Below are 21,213 nucleotides of genomic sequence, written 5' to 3'. Positions count from 1 at the left end.
ATTTCTGTGCAGACGAGAGTGTTTAGGTAAATGGTTGCTATTTTCAGATTATTTCAATCTATTAATTCTGCAGGAAACCTAGCAATACAGGAGGTCCGGTGGCGTGCATATTCTGCCAATATTTCTCACATAAAGTATATTACGGTTGATCACCCTAGTCGCAGTATACAAAGTATATACCGTGAAGTCGGGCCTTTGTGAACTGGGTGCTATTGCAAATTCAAACACAATTTTTGAAAACAATTGTCAGCAAAAATGTGCTGCGAGTTATAAAAGGTTGGAAAGCACTGGTCTACACGTTCCCACAAGATTTCCGTTAACGCGAATACAGTATGTATCAATACTTCATCAGCAATTTCATCTGTTACCTTATCAGACAGTATATTCTTTTGACTCCTCTCTTCTACTGTAGCGTAACCTGTTCAAGTTTCAAAAGTAACCTTAAATATAAATTGAAACGAGCTCATAAAACTTCTTATAACGAAACGCTGATTGTTTGGTGAATCAGCCGGTGTACGTGTTATACGATTGACAAGTCTTGCAAACACCATTTATTTTCATGCGCGCATCACTTGCCTGTTCTGCAACCAAAATAAAACTTTCCTCTGCGCTTACGTGAAAACATACAGCCTTCCTTCCGGCGTCATAGATTTTCATCAAATCCTGTTTCTATCTGACAGACTTTTAACTTGCAACAATTGAAAGCCTGGCTTAAATACTGGTTGGCTAAGTATGGGATACTGCTGAGTCATTGTGCTGTTGCAAAAAAACTTACCATCGCTTACAGCCTTACACCTTTAAACTGGTTAACGGGTTAACGGTTTTCATGATTCATGAATGATTTTTGAATGCACAGTCACGATTACAATGATGCGCACACTAAATACCTCGCAGAATTGTATGCAGATTCATAAACCGTGCTAAGCATGCTCCGAAACGTGCCGTCAATGCACGTTTCGGAAACAGCAACATGAGTTGTTGTTTTTAGAAAAGTAGAAAACTACAGCCTTTGTTTGGACCAGCGGTTCCCAAACTTTTCTAAAAATTTTGCCTGGCGGACCCTTTGCAATTATTTTGATATTTCGTGGTCCTATAAAAATCAAAGAATGAACCCTTTGCAATTATTTTGATATTTCGTGGCCCTATAAAAATCAAAGAATGGACTCTTTGCAATTATTTTGATATTTCGTGGCCCTATAAATATCAAAGAATGGTATAGGAAAATTACAAAAACCACACAAATGAAAGAAAAAGCAAAAACTATCAAATACGATAAGCGTTTAATGGGATGGGTGCACTTGTTTTGCTACAATTAACTCATCAATGTTTGGTTTGGTTTTGGATAGCGCAAGTCTCATGTCGTGTACTATATCCTCCCTCTGAAACTGTTTTAAAGCTTTAAAGACTAATTCTCATTGCCGACCCTCTGAAACTTCTTTGCGGACCCCAGTTGGTCCGCGGACCCCAGTTTGGGAACCGCTGGTTTGGACGATCTTAAGTCGTGTAAATTGGTGTATATACAGAGGTACGTCGTCTTACGGATTTAAGGATCTTAGGCTGGATTCGTCGTTTGCTTTGCTTACCCAGCTCGTTCGGTTAAACCAAAAAATGTAAAATAAATTCGTGATACAATATGATGAGTAGATCCAGTCGTATGGCTTACATGGCAAAAAAATCGAGAAAGTTTTGTAAAAGGCAAAGTCAGTTACAAACGTAACAAAGGGGTTTTACTACAGAGCATAATCAAAACTGTGGGCGACTCACCAGTACCAGGGCTCGATAAGATGAAAAAGGGCGTAATATCTATTGGGTATATATGACAACTGTTAATTTGAGACGCAAAATACTGTATTTAACTTTGTTTGGAAAGATGTGAAAATATAAATAGCTGTTCTGTTTTTTTTTAATTACTTCTGATATTTAATGAGGCAAGAAGATAACCAAAAAGTAACCAGTGTGGCATAACTGAGGGTAGATCAGTATTTAGTTTAAATACTTTTAGAATAGTATTTTAGCTAAGTTTATTCAAAATGTCAAAGCGAAAGTATAATCCTGAATATATAAAATGCACTATTCCCTAATTATTGCTATTAAGCACCTAGGAGAATAACGATACTTTATAGAATACATAATAGAAAAAATTTATACCACAAAGACGTGTTTACAAAATAAGTACAAACTCTGCGAAAGTATTCCAAAATCAACAATACAAACTCTGCGATACAAGAGGTACTTGGACGCTTTAATTAATCAATTATACCTTTGAGACGTGGTGCCCACTTATAAATTGCTTAAATTTTGAATAAGTAAAAATTTTTCGTCGGTGTATAATATCTGGATCGGCACGTAATTCGAAACAACAACAAAATTGCCAATACATCCGTACACGTGCAAAAATGTATTGTATATGCTTACTACCATATTGGCTATATTATTCTTGTTAGAAAGTTTTTTATTTTGCAGCTGTTATGCTTCGGATAGTTTGCTTTTAGTTTAACGTTGATGACAGTTAAGTTATGCCATTGTTGATATAATGGTTCGTGTACTAAATGATGCCGTTATACTTAGCTTTATTAAACGTAAAGTCGTTCATCTGAAATAATAGAATAAGGATAACCAAAGCAACACAACCTCACGGCTCAAAAAGTGTTCATTGGTCACAATGCAAACCGTGAAGTAGTCGTAGTTTACAAGGAAGAAAAACACACTTGCCCGAAGCAGAAACAGAACACAAGAAATAATTAAGATAAAATGAGGCGAGTTAACAAAAGAATTTTCATTGCAGTTTGTTTTACTGATATTGACTGAATTGCTTTGAGCTTGGTGCAAGTTAAACTATGAAAACTTTTAATTAGGTTGATGTGGTACAGGTACAAAATGTCTGCTTTCTCAGGAAAAATCTAGGTCCGAGAAACAGTAACAGATAGTTTCGAAAACACGCCCAAAGCTTTTGTAGGCATGCTGTGTAGTAAAAACATTGAAAAGGCGGTTGTTAAGGTCGACACAGATTTTGTTGATGCTTACGAAACGCAACTTACTGCCTAGTGACTAGTAGCTCATCTACAGTACTATTGATAAATACGCTTTGCTTCATATTCAAAAATTGTTTTGAATATGAAGCAAATGAAAAAAATGAAATTGCCCATTTGCACTCATTGTACAAAGTACTTGTAAACAATTACAAATGTTCAACTTGCTCGGAAAGTTCAGCGAAGTGAGCTCGCTTTTTAAGATGTCCATATGAATAAAAGTTTAATTCCATCTTTTATTTCTTAGTCAAATATTTCAAGAAAGGACACGTTAAAAAGTTTTGTCGCTGACCCCCACGCACAGTTACGTTGTGATACAGATTTGCGCTGAGTATCGGTGTAGCAAAAACCCACGGACTATACTTATAAATTCGGTGCTCATTACAGTGGACTAGTCATATTTGTGAATACGGTGTTCAATTAATGTTTGCTGAAAGTTCGTTTGGATTAACCATTTTTGCGCTACAAAATATGCTTTAGAATTATGATAATTTGTAGTTTTTCAATAGATTACATGGGGCACATAGTCTGTCTCAAAGCTCTCAGAGACAGTAAACAGGCAAAAAATTAAATTTTAATGTTTTAAATAGGTCATGGGTCTAGAAGGAAAATTAAGCATGCTAATATTATCCCAACCAAGTACACATTCTTACAAAACAAGGACGTTTCGAAATTCATTCAGCAACTTGGTGAGAAGTTAAAATAATTTCTTTTGTCTTATCGGTCCCACAATTCGCCTATCAGTATTGAAGTCCCCGTTACACCATTTTATGCAGTTTTGAAATTAGAATACGGCGATTGTGATGAATGTCTTATCCAAGACGTCACAATAGAAAAAGTAGAAGTAGTTCCGGTCAAGTGCGAATGTGACGTTAATTTGTGATTGTTTGTTGTTGTTGTTACGGCGTTTGCTGAGTGTAGGTATAGGCTAAAGTTGAAATTTTGTGTTGGCTCAAAGTTAAGGCTTTTGGATACTTTTTAGGAAAGATTATAGGGAAAAAATTGTTTAAAAGTGTAAGATTTGGTGTGAAAATTCCAGATACTAGAATTTGCCCAAAATACAGCATTGCAGTAAGTTATTTTATCTTACATCTTGGAGGATACAGAAACTCAGCTAGGTGACCGAACTTGTTTAGTAGCAAAGGCAAATTGAAAAACGTTACTTTGCATTATTTAACATAAGCTCACAGCCCTAAAGTTAAGCTTGCAATAGTTGAAGCCAAAACATCGTGAAATATTTAGACTAATAGACAGGATGTAATAAAAGTCTGCAGCACAGGAAGAAAGATAAAGCAGGCTGGCAAGACTGTATGTTTTCACATGACTGTAGGCGAAAGCTTTATTTTAGTAGCAGAGCAGGCAAATATGTAGATGTAACAGTAGGTACGCCTAACGTACATTTAGAAAATTGAGTAAATTTCACGAACCATGTAAATTTGGTAAAATTATGTTGGCTTACGTTTAACCTCGTAATATTTCACCAAATGTAGATTTAGAAAATTTAGTACATTTTGAAAATCATCTTTACATTTGACAATCCATGTATTGTGTATACTTGCCAAATTATGTAAATGTTTTACGATTCCTACGTAGGCTTCGTTTATAGAACCATGCAGTGCATTTTAGGAACGATGTTTAGCAATTTGTGACATTTGCCTACTCACGCATGTATTTTGCAAACTAATCAGTCGGTTTTTAATTTACAAAGATTAATTTTAAATAATTCGGTTATTTTTATAATTCATGGTATATAAGTTAAGTGATTAAAAAAATGGACTTTAGATTAACAAAACTGCAAACCGATTAATGAAAGTGCCATTTGCAACTACACATTGTAACTTGTCAACAGCCAGTTTGCTTTGCAGTTGTCATATATGACTTAAAGTATCGTGGTTACTTGCATTTAACGTTGTTTGTTCTTTCGCTTGCGAAGGTTAATTGCGACGTTTAAAAAACTTTTCCAAGAACGTTTTGCCATGATAGTCTAAAAAGGTTCAAACTCGTAACTGAAGCGTTTTCTTGACGGTCTTAAAACTTACACTCGAAAACCTTGTTGCAACTTATTACATTTTGTTATATAATGTCCCCAGTATCCAAAACGTTGTTTTAACCAATGATGTAAACTGACCTACAGCTAATTGAGTAAACGTTGCTGTAACCAACAACAATCGTGTAAACGTTGTTACAATCAACATCTCTGTAACGTTTCACCAACTAACTTCAAGAGCGTTGTTGCAACTAATCATGCTGTTACAACCAAATTTATCAACGATTCTTCAACCAACAACATAACCGTAATGACATCTATACTGGCAATTAGGCAAACGTTGCTACCACCAACTGTTTAAACGCGCATCCAATAACATAAACATTATTACATTAAATTATTAGCTTAGGCAATGTCGTTGTCAAACGAAAATTTGTTGTAACAGAAATATGAATTTAAGAATATGAATTGAAATTAAAATAGTAAAGTAAAGTTTTATCGACAATAAAGGCTATTGCGTGGCATCACAAATTATTTTGCTTCAAGCTCTAAGTAATCTATGTTAGCATCAGTGGAAATTAATTACCATCTAAAAATCAGTTATAGGTTTACCAAATTTTTAACTTTGCGTTGAATTTCGTCTTTTTGAGGTGAATTTCAGTAACCGATAATTATTTTTTGGGTACCGGAGGTTTTGTTGTTTTAGATGAATTTTTAGGGTTATCCAAACAAGTTTGCATACGTAAGGTGACCAAAATGAAAGAAAGTTTTACCGGAAATAAGTGTGTCGTTAAAAACTCGAAGCAGCAGTAGGTAAGTTTATGAAAGATTTTATTTTGTAAAAGAACGTTTTTGTCAAAGAGCGGTGGGGACGAAAAATCAAGCCAGTTGCCATTAACACGCGCCAATGAACGGGTAAAAGTAACAAAGCCGAAAAGGCTTAAAACGTACTCAAAAATATTGATAACAGCTGCTAGGTCTGAAATAAAAGTGTATGGCAGCAATGTTTAACAATTTCATTGTAGTTTTGCACATCTAATATATCTAATTAATGTTAGTGATGTAAATTAGCATACAGGCCATTCTGAAAAGTTAACTTGCCCATTTACGTTCTGAAAATTTGGAATCTTTTACTTTTAACAAGACGTAGGTTAAGTTACATAGTATAGAATTACCACTTTGCCTGTATTGGTAACGGTGCTGCCGTTCAGAAATCATGAAAACCAAATATCTAACCAAAACAAAAGAACTTGAGGGTTTGCCAAAAGCATCAGATTTCAAAATCGTTGAGGAAGATATTGACGAAAATCTAACTGATGGAGGTAAAGTAATAAAATTATTATCCGTAGAAATGTCAAATTAAGTCTCTTTATCACTTTTAAATAACAACTTGAACAAATAAAAATCCCACAATACTTTATTATGTTGAAAGAATGCAAAAGTTAAGAAGACCCCGTTTATTAGAATCTCGATGTAGCTGCTGTTTTTAATCAAATGTTTTTGTTTCTACAGAAATATTAACTGAAGCCGTTTGCATTAGTGTGGATCCATTTATCAGGTAAAATTAAATTCTTGCCGTCTTTTCTTTGTACTGTATATAATCTATAAAATCCTTTATGATGAACGGCCTCCATTTTCTTTTAGTGGCAAGTTTTTTTTTCGATCCCTTGTTGCAATTACTTTACAATAGAAAAGCATTGATTCATTTCGATTCTTTTATAAATTGCAAGCGTTGTGACTTTTTGTCATCAGTCTGTAAAATTTTCGTCCAATGGATTGGCATGTGAATTTCTTCACAAAACAGAAAAAAAGTATTGAAAAATATTGTGCCTACAGTTTTTAGCTTATACATACAACGTTTATGATTTTACGTGGTAGACTTGTCAATAATTAATATGCTCAGAACGCTTGTAATATAAAAGATACGAAGTGTTTCCATGATTTCCATTATTAAGAATAAGCAATGAAAATAAATTTTTCCCACTCAAAGAAAATGGGTTGTAACTTCGAAAGAGTCTACTCCAACATTTTTTCAGGAAAAAGTAATGAACAGAATTTTTTATATAGAGAAAGTGCATTGCTTCTGTAACTTAAGTTTTTGTATTTTAGACTTCACCCCATTTCACCTGGCATACCAGTGATTGGATTTCAAGTCGGAAAGTTAGTGTTGCTTTTTGTTTCAACTGTAACTAAATTTGTAAACACTTGTGGAGTAAAGAATGTTTTCTTTGTGTGTAGCAAGACTTTTTTGATCGCTTATACTTATGAAGGGAAATTATCGACCCACTTCGATACTTATTTATATTGCAAGCGTTTTTCGCATCGGATTGTAAAAATTTCATTTAAGTGAAAAAAATATTGAAACAAATGCTGGCTAGTTTTTATTTTACAGCGATTTTAATTCGACGCACTAGCCTTGTTCTATATGATGTGACGCAAATTTTTGGCCTACTTGATCAGCATTTACGCTACTGTAGCATGCGACATATAATGCGTAAAAGTTAGTGCGGTATACTGGTATCAGTTGCGCGTGTAAAAGTAATTTAGTTCGTATTTAGTTTCAGTCTGTTATTTTCAACTTTTAAGTTTGCTCAAATATCAGGACCAATAAGCTAGTACCACGCAAGCTCTTAGACGCATTTTACTTGCTACGCTGACAGCTTATCGTGACGTCATAACGAACAAGGCCCGTACGTAATCATAAAGCGTTATAAGCTGAAAATTAAACTATGCTTTTTCAATGTTTCTTCTTATTGTAAAAAAGTTCATTCATACTACTATATAACTTACACGTCTTGACAACCCAATGCCCAAAACGCTTGAAACTTTCATTGTGAAGTATGGGCAACGGAACTTTACTTATGAAAACTAATGGCGGGCGTAACTCCGGAAAGGTCTATTGGCACTCGAAGCATCTATAATTTCTGTTGTTAGTTACTGTATTTTTGTTTAATAATCTATTTTTTACTGTAGTAAAATTATATCGTATATATAGAACTAGAGTACGCTACTATAATAAAGTACTTCGTAATACTCGATATTAGGAAGCTTCTACATTGCACTCTAAATAGAAGTTGTTATAGTACTGTATTTTAACATAAACCTTTTTAGAGTGCTGGCCAGCAAAAATGAAAAATACCAAAAAGGAAATTTGGTTATGCATTTGGGAGGCTGGAAAACCATTTGCAAAGTGGCAGATGAACTTTGCTGGTACAGAGTGGATAATGTGATTTCTAGTAAAGACATTACTAAAGGGGTTGGAGTCGTTGGGATGCCAGGGTGAGTTTACGGTATTTGCTGTAGGTCAGAGCTGGAGAAACTTTATATTCGACGGCCGCATTTCAGTTCACTAGTAATCAGTAAAGCAGCAACAACGAAAAGCACACGTAAACAAAATATTACAAGGCTTGTTTATTGACACCATTTAATGATCATACTGAGGATGTTCGTCGTGAGCAATTCAAACAGACAATATCTAACGTACATGCCGTTGCAAAAGTCTTTTTTCTAATAAAAATTGCTTTTTGTGTTTGGACAAGAAGTTATATCCGCTAAGGTGCTTATCTCGCATATGGGAACGTGCAGCAAAATTTCTGCTCTGCCGTTGTTCTATCAAAAATGCTGCGTTTACAGGACACCACCAAAAACTTACTGAGAAGTACCTATCAACACGGCTATTGTTATGCACATCTTATTCAGCTTTCAACTAAATTGTGACTCAAAATATTCTCATCAGAATGCGTAATCGACAATACAGATTTGAGTTTGTTACATACTTCAGGGAAAACACTTCTTGTGGCATGCTACAGCACTGAACTAAACCGCAATTTCAAGAAAACACCTGATAAAGTATTTGCAATGCTTGTTCGACAATCGGCGTAATCAGAAAAGTCAAATACTGAAACCAAAATACAGGCGAGAGACATACATATTCTTGTGTTTTTAGAATAGCGGCGTACTTCGGGTTTCTTGACCTTTGTCAACCAAAAGAAGGTGAAACTGTGATGGTGAATGGATGTGCAGGAGCAGTTGGAAGTTTTGTTGGACAAATTGCCAAAATAAAGGTATACAGCAGCCATAACAATTTAAATATTTGGCCATAAGCATGTTTGATTAATTCGGCATGTTAAAGCCGAAATATGAAAAACTGTAATTTTGATTGGCAAGTTGAGTAACGACATAAATTACCCAACACAGACATCTTATTTAAAATGCAGGGTTGCCAAGTGGTTGGTTGCTGTGGTTCCGATGAAAAAGTTGCATTTGCAAAATCACTTGGTTTTGATGAAGTTTTCAACTACAAGACTGAAAAGTCTTGGCCAGAAGCCATTAAAAGATGCGCTCCAAATGGAATCGACTGCTTCTTTGATAACGTTAGTATGTTATGGATTTATGTCTATTATGCGTTTAGGTTATGTCTTGTATATTAGTATTATTCATTTGAACAGAAATTGTCTTATTTTTTTTTCGACCAATTTGTAAATCTCTTTCTTAAGTTAACAATTACAACCGGAAATCCTGGTTTAGAGGATAAAATGATTAGTTTTCTTCTTTGGGTTTATATTTGCGTTTAACGTGACTTCTTGGTCGACTACTATAGGTTGGTGGTCAACTGGCATCGGACATTATAAACCAAATGAATACTAGAGGTCGAATTGCTTGTTGTGGATTCATAAGCACTTATAACAGCAAAACCCCAATGCAAGGTTTATGTATATTTCATTGCTGTTCATTCGTAATCACTATTGTTTTATCCGCATCCATTGTGTAACGTATTAAATTGTATGCATTTGTGATTATTTACTTCTTACCGAAGAAATGTGTATCAACAGTAAAATGTATATGTATGTAGGCTATATAAATAACAAAATTTATTATTTTACAAAGCTTTATGTGATACCGTTCAACCAGCCATGGTTTCCAAACAACTAAGAATGGAAGGTTTTGAAATAAATGAAGATCGCTTTAAACCAAGATATCCGGAAGGAGTCAAGCAAATGTCTCAATGGTTCAAGGAGGTATTGTTGTGATAAGAAATATAAATAAGCTCATATCACCAGCTTATCCTGCTTAATTTCAATTTTACAGGGAAAAATCAAGGTCCGGGAAACAGTGACGGAAGGTTTCGAAAACACGCCCAAAGCTTTTATAGGCATGCTGTCTGGTGACAACATCGGAAAAGCAGTTGTTCGAGTCAATTAATAGAGATTGCGTGTAAAAACTAAGCGCCTTCATCAAGTAATTTCTTCGTTGCAAGACAATCTTTAGTGTACAGAATCTCTACATCGTTAATTATAATCGTATAAATTTATCAATATAACTACATTATGTAGTTCATAGTCTATTTGTCCACCACGTAAAGAAACGGAATATCTTCGCGTCCGATGAGGACCTTTCCATTCGAGTATGGGTTGTTTTGTATAGGCCGACGTATATAGTTCTTTATTTAATTCAATTTAATTGGAAAAAGTGAAACGAAAAAAAGATTTCAGAAATGTAAATTTTATCGAAAGCGTTGCTATAAATATTGGTATTGCTTCATGTCAATTACAAGGTTTAGAACCCAATCTCGACCAACTGTGCCAGTACGAAGCACCCTGGCTAAAAAAGCTTTGATTTGTAGGGGTATTTATTGATCAACAAAGCTTAGATTTGATAACTTTTTCTAAAATTTTACACGCAATCTGAATTTGCAACTTTGATAAAATTCGGATTGGTATTTTGAGATATTAACATAGCTTTCGCGAGAGAGGAGATCGACTTTTTCTAATTACTCGCAGTTCCCACAAAAGGCCGCCTTCTCTGTCGTGCTGAGCAGATGTATGCCGCGAGGGCGTTGGTCTACTTACTCGCTTTTCTGTCCTAGATTAAATTACGTGCCAATCATTTGTAGGCCATAGGTCAAATTTGCAAGTTAATTAAATTGCGCCGGCACACGCAGTATTATAATTAAGATGATAAATACAAACTAGATAACCGTGTGTCAGATATGAATTATCGTAACCTGTCTTATTTTGTCTGTCTTACTTCACTTTCGAAAACGTACTAATTTAACAAAGTTGCAAATCTTAATGCTGCACAGTGAGGCCTTGAGCGAAATGACAATCCAGCGCCGTTCGCCAACATGAGCATTGTTTATATTAAAGCGATTTTTCAGAAACATTGTCAACAAATCAACCAAGTGAGACACTTCAAAGCATCAATGATAAACCATCACATTCTTTTTTTTTCTTGTTGTATAAAAATATTGACGTCAAATGATGTAGTTTCAAAGAATTTCATCAGTATTAATAACATAATGAAACTAAACATAAACGTGGGCTGTACGAATGCAACGATATTAATAACGAAAGTTAACTGTCAGCCAAAAAGCATCTCAATTACCAGTACGTCGGTGATCATCATTTTCAACAACATGACAAACAGACTTGAACAATCACTTTGCGTGTAAATTTCTTTTGTGAATTTTGTTATTTAAAGATGATCGAAAAGAACTAAGAACGATTTATTAGACATAAATTTATTTTTGTCAAAAAAGGTGGGCAGTTATGTTGGCATCTGTATAACTTAAGCCTACCAATATACCTCTACTAACAAATAGCCTTTTTAGGAAATTACACTAATGTCTTGACTGAACCTAAATCAGTTTTTGTCAGCTATCTTTCAGCTTCAAGTTATAAAACATTTTTTCTTTCTTTTGTCCAAATACGTTAAATGTAACTTAAAAAAAGTTTTTTTACAAACGCAAACAGGGAAGCAAAATAGACATCAATTGATCAGATTTGAGCCACTTTTTTCAAAATATTTCACTTGACTTGCTGCTCAAGTTTGATAACTTGTTTACGACTACGAGTTACGACTTTTGTACTTTAATGGAAAGTTTGTTTTCAATACGCTGGATAAACAATAATAATAAAAGAAATTCTAAAATTTTCGCCACGCTAACGCAATACTTATAATATCAAGTATAGGACAAGACGGCAAATCTACGCCAAGAACTTAGCGTATAACCACCTTTCCAGAAAGGCTCTGATGGATTACTTAAAATATTGCACTAATCTCGAAATACCAGTAATGAAAGCAAGTCAGTGGTGGTAAAGATACAAGTCAAATCACTAACGGTTCAAGCCCAAATCAAGTCAAGTCGATACGATAATTCGAACTTGTAAGTACTGTAAAGTAACTAAGCTAAACCGAATTACTCACTTACTGCCAGTGCCATCTCTGTAATCTGAGATTTTCGTCTATATTTTACTTCTACAACTTTAAAATCTGACAGTTTCGGCAGGCCATAAAATTTTGTTATCTTGCAAAAGTATTTAGTTTTCATCATTTATTAAACAGGGGAGCCTAACGAAGCAATAACAAAGAACAAGAAGCTGGGCTGATGCATATAGCCTAATACCTGCTGGCATCGACGTTTATGCAGTTTCCAGCAAAACGCCTCTCACAGTGACTGGAAATCCCTTAAGTAAGAGTTTAGTTGTGTTCTGTGTATGAATATCTTTAACAATACATGGCATGCTTAGACATCGGAAATACAAACACCAGTAGGAAACAACACTAGGAAATACAATAGTGTTTATATTTCCGATATCTATGATTGTAATCTTTATCCTTTGACTGAGGAAAATCTTTGGACGACTTAAATCCAGCGATGATTCCTCATTGCTCGAGCCCCGGTTACCAAGCTAGCCTTTGTCCAAGTTTTTTTCACACGTTTTTATTTGTTTTTTTTAATTTTTCATATCGTATTGCCCGAATTTAGACTTATTCATCAGTCCACTGAACAGGAGCAACAAAATATCTACACCACTACAAGTAGAAGTATTGCTGTTTAAAACTACTTAAATATGAAGGAGAAAGAAGAACATTTCAAACACTTAAATAAGAAGTAGTTTTAAGTATTTAGATATTTGAGTAGATTTAAGTATATGCTTGTAAAAAGGTCTAATTTATTTGTTTATTTAATTATAAAGTAAAGTTACTAAAAATGTAATTAATCAAAAAACCCCACATGAGGCTCCTTGAAATTTTGTATGTCCCTTTATTATGCCTTAGGCTATTATTTCGAAAATGTTAATAAAGTGACATATCTCTAATTCTTGCAATAAAATTTTAAAGTCACGACTGCAGTTTTGGGCCAAAAAATTCAAATTTCTTAAATTTTCACATACAACTTAGGCTAACCTAAACATGCGACTTGAAAGTTTTTAACGAGTCATTTGCTAGGGTAATCCCCGCATTGAAAAACAACACCAGCCATGCTGGCCTCTGATAGGTTTAACACACTTTTTTTAACCATTGCGTAGAACGGCCAACAAAACCATGGAAATCGCAAAATTTCAGCATATACAGCTCCTGAAGTAGTTGTCTTTCTAAAGTATGAGGTTGTGGAACCAAAATTTACCAGGAGATTGCTAATAGCAATAAAACTGCAGAAAAATACATAATTTTTGAAGTTGAATAGTTTCAGACATACTTTGATCCTTCGTCAGACCATTGTTACCTGTAATATCTGAAAATCAAGCTGTAAACTGTATATAAACGTTTTGTGCAAATGTGATTGCAAATAAAAATTACTGCAAATTATTTTCAAACTAAAATGCTGACTACTTGCTACTTCAGCATTTGGTAAACTTACTTAAGTAAGTTAACGACCTTGGCCTAAAAACTATCTAAGTAAAAGTCGAAGTGAGTGTTCCAACAACTCGAGTCACGTTTTCGATGACTCGACTTGGCTTGAGTCAGAAGTCCTAACTGACTCGACTTGACTCCAGTCTAAGACCCAAAATGGATCAAGTTACTTTATAACGATTATGAGGGCAAAAAAGGCAACTTCATTGAACAATAATGAACAATTTTCAAAATCACTTACAACTCTTTGTAAAAATTATCTACCAAACAAATTTGTAGACAGTTATGGCCTTATAGTGACCAATTTAACGCAACGCATATAGTGATGTCAAAATAGTTGTAACGTTAAAGGTATTGACTTGACTTTACACAAGTCACAGTCTAAACCGGCTGGACTTGACTCGAGCCGCAACTTAAGTTGACTCAAGCCAGATAAAATGATTTAAATAAACAACTCTGGTAAAAGTGTTACCAACTTTGTTCCTCACGTATTGCGTAGTTGCTTATCATCGTGTTTTCAGTTGAAGCGTTTTTACCAATTAGCACCTTTTGCGTGTTCGTTCTTAACTATTTTAATCACATGATTTGGCACCCTCGTTAAATATAAAGGTTGTGCGCTTTTTGGAGAGGGTTTTTAATTGGTGTCTGGCTGTGACCGGTTAAATGTGTCTTTTTAAAGACCATCGGTTTGTTTTATTAGCGTGATAACGCTACACAGTATATAGTTACTCTCAGTTAAGGGTATTGCGGTTCACCGTTAACGTGAATTTAAGCCTGGTTTCATGAACGATAAAAGTTTCGTTACAGAAGTACCCATGAATCCATGTAAATAGGCCTAGTAGAAGCAGAAGAAATTGACGTAAGTAGACTACGCAAGTAAAACTACTTCGGTTACTGTTTACCACGGATACGAGTAATAAAGTATCCTACATTTGTTTGAAATTAATTCTTACTGATTAAATTTGTTTTTTTTTTTAGAAAGTTTTTTAATATTTTCTGAACCTAATGAATTTTAGTAGATCTCTTGCTGTTTTAAAACGCAAAATAATCGTCTGCAGAAGTTTTTTGTATATCTTTACCAAAGCTAATCTTCATTACTTATGTTGTAAATTACGCTTTTATTTTTCTCAGAATGGGTTGCAAATATTTAAAACGTTAATCAAAGCTAATATTAATTGAACATCATGCTAAATTCTCTACAGAATTACAAAACGCGACTTCAAAGGAACAACAATAATACCGTGTCGACATAAATGCTATATCACATCATATAGGCATACTGTGCGTTGACTGGAATAAGCACTTTGCTACTGGTTTCATCAAAAATAAACGCCGACCATTTACCATTTAAAGACCTTTAGGTCTCTCCGTTCAATCATATCGTCCTCCACATTTTAATTAAATTTGAAGTCTCGCCGGCAAAGTTTTTGCACTTCCATTTCAAACAAAAATTTGCTTTGTCATTGTTAGAGTAGGCTACCTGATTTTATGGTAACTATATATTAAGCACCGTAACTGACATGACAAGTCTTAACAAAAAAGCTTTGGGCGTGTTTTCGAAACCTTCCGTCACTGTTTCCCGGACCTTGATTTTTCCCTGTGAAATTGAAATTAAGCAGGATAAGCTGGCGAAATGAGCTTATTTATATTCTTTATCATAACAATACCTCTTTGATCCATTGAGACATCTGCTTGACTCCTTCGGGATGCCTTGGTTTAAAGCGATCTTCACCTATCACAAAACCTTCCATTTTTAGTTGTTTGAAAACCATGGCTGGTTGGACGATATCACCTGATGAAGCCGTATAAAAAATATGATTTTGTCAGTGACACACAATTTTTTTCTATTAGACCCAAACAACATAAATTAATTGCACACAATAACGAAATACCGTGTTTCTGCGAAAATAAGACCTACCCTAAAAATAATACCTAGCCTGAATTTCGAGAATGATTTTAATATAAGCCCTACATTTAAAATAAGACCTAGTCAATAGCGAAAACTTTGGAATCTAGTGATATCCAAGACATTAGAGAGGACGATCATGTGATCATTTTTGAATAAACATAATTCTCAACTTTCTTTTTAATAAATGAAAATAAAAGACACCCCCTAGAATAAGCCTTAGTGTCATATTTTTAAGCCGAAAATAATATAAGCCCTGTATTTTTTTCGGAGAAACACGGTATGTATAAAACTTATGTTATTAAAGCAATAAGTCTGGCGTATCCAAACGGCAATCAATGAAACACACAAAAACCTTGCATTGGGGTTTTGCTGTTATAACTGCTTATGGATCCACAACAAGCAATTCGACCTTTAGTATTCATTTGACTTATAATGTCCGATGCCAGTTGACCACCAACCTATAGTAGACAAAGAAGTGATGTTAGAGACAAACATTGATATCTAAACAAGGATATGAATAAAAAATAATACATTCCACAATCAGTAGTTTTAATCGTCAATGTTAACTTTAAATAACGGTTTACAACTTGGACAAAAGATATGATAAGTTAAGCCAATGATTGTCAACCGTTCATGATTCGTGGCCCCCTTATAATTCCCCTCAAAATCCGTGGACACCTGATCATCAATAAAAAATGTAGATTGCAAAACACTTTTTACTTCACAACTGTACTGCGTGTGCAGTAGACTTTGCGCTGCTAATTTTGCAAACACAAAAATGTGAGAAACTTGTGTCCCACTTGTCCTCGTTTTCCCCTGCTACTACAGTATACCTCCCTGGTGAGGCATCGGCTTTTGGCCCCTGAAGAACGTCCCCATGTACCACAGTTTGTAAGCAAAAATTCTGTATAATGTCTAAGACAACATATGATTCGATACGAATTAACGAACATTATCAAAGAAGCAGTCGATTCCATTTGGAGCGCATCTTTTAATGGCTTCTGGCCAAGACTTTTCAGTCTTGTAGTTGAAAACTTCATCAAAACCAAGTGATTTTGCAAATGCAACTTTTTCATCGGAACCACAGCAACCAACCACTTTGCAACCCTGCATTTTAAATAAGATGTCTGTGTTGGGTGATTCATTCATGTCAATTTGCTATTTACAGTAGATACTTACAATTTTTCACATTTGGGTAATAACATGTCTTAAGTGCTTCAAAACTTTGACAAATTTCTCAGCATTTGCCTTTATATAAGTTGCAATACAATATTATATGTGGCCACACTATCAACCAAGATGCATGGTCAAATGCAGAACTTATTTTCTCTTTTGTAGCCTACCTTAATCTTGGCAATCTGTCCAACCAAACTTCCGACTGCTCCAGCACATCCATTTACCATTACAGTCTCTCCTTCCTTTGGTTGACATAGGTCAAGAAAGCCAAAGTACGCCGTCATTCTAAAAAGCAAGAATACAAAATTGAAAACGCGACATGTATCCTATGTCAACACATTCATTTGGTCAAATGCAGCACAAAAACTTTTTCTTACAAATGTTCAGATATGATTCATTTTAGAAAAACTAGTTGTTACTATCTGCAGATTAACCGCTCGGTCGATTCTGATTTATAGACAACCACCAACATTTTTGTTTGGGGTACGCTGCAGTACGTGTCTCAAAACAATGCAAAAAAACCTACTCTTCTGTGGCTCAAGTTTACCGTAAATAGCCTTTCTGTGTTTGGCCAATAAGCTTTCCTTTTTGGTTGCCATTATTTCACCGATAAAAATGGTGTGTGCTAAACTATTTTTCACAGTTCTTGTTAACTCAACGTAAATGTTATCAAGCATAACATATCAACCAAAATCAAATTAAATCTATCTTCTAATCTAAAAAAGTCCAATAAAACTTTAAATAACTGAAATCATCTTTTTGCATAGCAATTCTTAAAGGTTATCACAATCAACCTATAAACGGTTATATCTTTAAAAACAGGCTACGTGACCTACTTACAAGGAAATAGTCACTCTTTTCTTATAATAATATTTTTTCGCATTTGTAGCAAACATTTTTCCCTACTTCTTTTCTACCAGGTCTACTACATTTCTGGCGCGCTGTCAAAGACATACAGGTGGGTAAGGATTACAATATACTGGTCAACTTTACAACTTTACGTCTTGTTTAACTTTACAGTAATAGGCTAATACTAATAGTGACCAATAATAATAATCTGAATAGAATGCACAACAAATCAATCATACAAGTATGAGCTTGTCCTATTTAGAATTAACTTTGGTTACATGTTTCATGAAACCATTTTCAACTTCAATTATGGGCTTCAAATTTGTCTAAGGCAAAAACCAAAAACTTACCCCGGCATTCCGAGAACTCCAACCCCCTGCGTAATATCTTCTTTAGAAAGTACATTGTCCACTCTGTACCAGCAACTGGAATCTGCTACTTTGCAAATAGTTTTCCAGCCTCCGACATGCATCACCAGATTTCCTTTTTGGTATTTTTCATTTTTGCTGGCCAGCACTCTAAAGCAGTAAACAAAGAAACAAACTAGTGACGCGAAAATCATGCCTATGAGATGCAAAATAGCAAACATTTGATAACGATTTGTTGCAGTAGGGTTTTACCAATGTGCAGAGTGATCGCCCAGAAAGCAAAAAAAATTTGGTAGAAAATACATTAACGTGGCTTAAATCCGAACTTGTGTGGTTTCAGTTTCAAAAAAGAATAAGTGCTTAAAAAAGATATTATTATAAAGCCATACGCTAAAAAAGATTGAGAACCACTGTTTTCAAGTGCCAATAAATTCAGTTTGACTATTTCACCTAGGTAGGTCACGCAGCTTGTTGTTAAAGATAGGCGGTTAAGTTAGGAGAATAGGTATGCAAAAAGTTAATTTTAGCTATTTAAGGTTTTATTGGAGTTAGATTTAGGTTAGAAGGTAGATTTAGGTTAGATTTAAGTTACTATGTTATAAAATTTAAACAACGTTAAGAAGAAACTATAAAAACTAGCTTCGAACGCATGACTTCTTTCAGAGAAACAGCGGCAGCCTAAGAAATAATCATGCTTACTTTGCGACTTGAAAACCAATAACTGGTATGCCAGGTGGGAAAGGATAAGCTCTGAAAAGCAAAAAACTAATTTACAGGGATAGGAGCTATATACTATATGAATGCTACACTACAGTAATATGTTATCATAGTGAAATACCTTCTAAAACAATAAGGAATTGTTTTTAAATATTCAATGATTGTGTCACAAATACTTTGCAGAGAATGGCGTCATAGTCATGTACTCACCTAATGAAAGGGTCAACACTAATGCAAACAACTTCGGTCAATATTTCTATAAAATTAAAAAAATTGGTCAGAAACAGCAGCCACGTCCAAGTTCTAATTTTACCATTCGAGTCTCTTTTACTTTTGCACTCCGATTTGAAAACCTTGTATAGGAACTAAAAGAATACTAAAGAAATTATGACGTAATAATTCCTCAATAATCTATTCCGATATGGGAGTGCAAAAGTAAAAGAGACCCTTTGGTGAAATACGTGAAATGTAGCATTGTAGCATTTTACCTCCATCAGCTAGGTTTTCGTCAATGTCTTCTTCTACAATCTTAAAATCTGAAAGTTTTGGCAAACCTTCAAATGCTTTTGTTTTGGTTAGATATTTTGTCTTCATGATTTTTTAACGTAATTGGCTGTAAGCTCAAAGCTGAAAGTTCTAATCTTATACTCTGCAAATTACATACGGACAAAGTTTCACAGTTTTAACTGTTCAAATGCTTAAAACCGTGACGTAGAACGTATGAGGACAAGTTAAGTCCGTTCAACACATATCATCATATACTAAAGGACAACGCTGCCCTTTCCCTGATGTCCCCACTTGTAAACAACAATAGTCTACAGCCCTATGGCCTATACTCTTGTTGAGTGTAAACTGCGGGTATAGACTTTACAATACAGTTCTACACTACCGATAACTCAATTGATTTACGTCGAATAGAAGAGCATTATAGGGTTGTTTATTTTTCGGTCATGTTTAAAAAGTTCAAGGTAAATAAATAGACTAATCTCATTCTGTATCAACCAAAACTAAATTTACCAAAATCATTTTTAAAAAATTTAACTTTCTGACCCTGCTCATGAGCCCCAAAGTTTTTGCATTAAAAAATCACTAAATTTGGGAATTACCCCAAACCAAAATTGTTAAAAAACTTTTGTTAATAGCCTTGTGAGAAATTTCAAGTATTTTTTGTTTATTTTTAGTTTTTGTTTTTGAAACTGAATTTGCTGTTTTCAGAATATTTGGTAATTGCTGTTTAAAACGACTTAAGTATGAACTAGAAAGTAAAACATTTTAAACTACTCAAGTCAGAAGTAAATATCGATCTAAAATATGAGGTTGTGAAATCACAAATTAACACGAGCTTGCTATTAGCCATAGACTTACAACTGCAGAGAAATGCATGTTTTATGAAGCTAAATAGTTTCAGACATGCTTTTGTCCTTCGTCAGAGTATAGTGTGACGTCAAATACGTGAAAATCAAGTTGTAGACTATATTATAAACGCTTTGCGCAGATGTGATTTCTAATAATAAAGTACTTCAAATTATTATCTTCGAACTAAAACACTGACTAACGACTACTTTCTACATCAGCATTTGGTAAACCTACTCAAGTACGTTACGTAATCGGCCTAAAAACTACTTAAGTAAGTTAAGTCAAACTAGAAGCACCCATGAACAAAACTACTTAAATAGCCTAAGTAGAGGAAATGTACTTAAGAAGATTACTTAAAATAAACTTATTGGTTATTGCCCATCTCTGTAAGTCACAGAATAAGGAACCAGAAAACCGGTAACCAGCTTCATGTTTTGAATAAGCAACTGAAAATGTAACCTGGGAACCGGTAACTAGTTTCACGCCGATCTTTTAATCTTTGTTTTGAAGTTTGCTCATTTTTTCTGGTCTTTCGGTGTGCTTAAGGTTAACGATTGAGCGTCGACTATGTTTCTTCTTTATCTTTAGCTTCTGCGTAGTCATCGCCATAGCACTAAACTAACAAATCGTTTTTTCTTTTGTCCAAATTAAATACATTTGAAATTATGCTTAGTCATTGTTTGATCATAATCGGTGATCTTGGGACCCCTTTAAAATTAGGTGACATCAAAGGCAGAAGCTTCTATATAATTATTTCTAATATCGGCCCTTTCTAATCTCGTGAAGTTTGCTCATTATGGTCATCCGGTGTGCTTACAGCGAACAGTTTAGCGTGGACTTTCTTTCCTCTTTATCTTTTATTTCTGAATTCGTTACACGCCATAGCCTTGAGTCAACAGTTGTTATCGCTATTGTCCAAATCAAACACATTTAAAATCGTGCCTAGTCACTATTCGGTTAAAGTTGGTCTTGCCATAATTTGTTTTTTTATGTTATCATAGTTTGTTGACGATATGACTATGTCAATTAGCCTGTGGCAGTTTTCACCACATAGCCATGCCAGTTTAGCACTTCCCTTGCAAACCCTTCACATTCCTGTGTGTGCCGTGTTAATTTCTAATTATTTCTGTATATAAACACATGCGTTTTTAGCAAATTCTGATTAGTTGCGGTTGTGGATTCAGC

At 34.5% G+C, this 21,213-nt stretch overlaps 2 protein-coding genes across 2 annotated transcripts; one reads left to right on the top strand and one right to left on the bottom strand.

Moving 5' to 3' along the window:
- Positions 1 to 6,163: 6,163 nt before the first annotated feature.
- LOC143460964 (prostaglandin reductase 1-like) lies at positions 6,164 to 11,452 on the top strand. Its single transcript, XM_076958669.1, has 9 exons — positions 6,164 to 6,338; positions 6,529 to 6,574; positions 7,126 to 7,176; positions 8,128 to 8,295; positions 8,963 to 9,080; positions 9,234 to 9,389; positions 9,617 to 9,722; positions 9,904 to 10,034; positions 10,105 to 11,452. Exons 1-9 carry the CDS (start codon positions 6,233 to 6,235, stop codon positions 10,216 to 10,218), a joined length of 996 nt encoding a protein of 331 aa, XP_076814784.1. The 5' UTR covers positions 6,164 to 6,232; the 3' UTR covers positions 10,219 to 11,452.
- A 3,299-nt stretch (positions 11,453 to 14,751) lies between these two features.
- LOC143458559 (prostaglandin reductase 1-like) lies at positions 14,752 to 19,484 on the bottom strand. The gene is made up of 9 exons (XM_076955337.1): positions 19,161 to 19,484; positions 18,883 to 18,928; positions 18,655 to 18,705; positions 17,938 to 18,105; positions 16,906 to 17,023; positions 16,514 to 16,669; positions 15,915 to 16,020; positions 15,321 to 15,445; positions 14,752 to 15,250 (listed from the first exon to the last, which is right to left on the bottom strand). The coding sequence occupies exons 1-9, from the start codon at positions 19,264 to 19,266 to the stop codon at positions 15,149 to 15,151; spliced, it is 978 nt and encodes a 325-aa protein (XP_076811452.1). The 5' UTR covers positions 19,267 to 19,484; the 3' UTR covers positions 14,752 to 15,148.
- Between the last annotated feature and the right edge of the window lie 1,729 nt (positions 19,485 to 21,213).

Source organism: Clavelina lepadiformis, chromosome 5 (genome assembly GCF_947623445.1).
Source record: "Clavelina lepadiformis chromosome 5, kaClaLepa1.1, whole genome shotgun sequence".
Taxonomy (NCBI): domain Eukaryota; kingdom Metazoa; phylum Chordata; class Ascidiacea; order Aplousobranchia; family Clavelinidae; genus Clavelina; species Clavelina lepadiformis.
The sequence above is the reverse complement of the archived record's forward strand: the minus strand, read 5'-3'. Positions and strand labels throughout refer to the sequence as shown.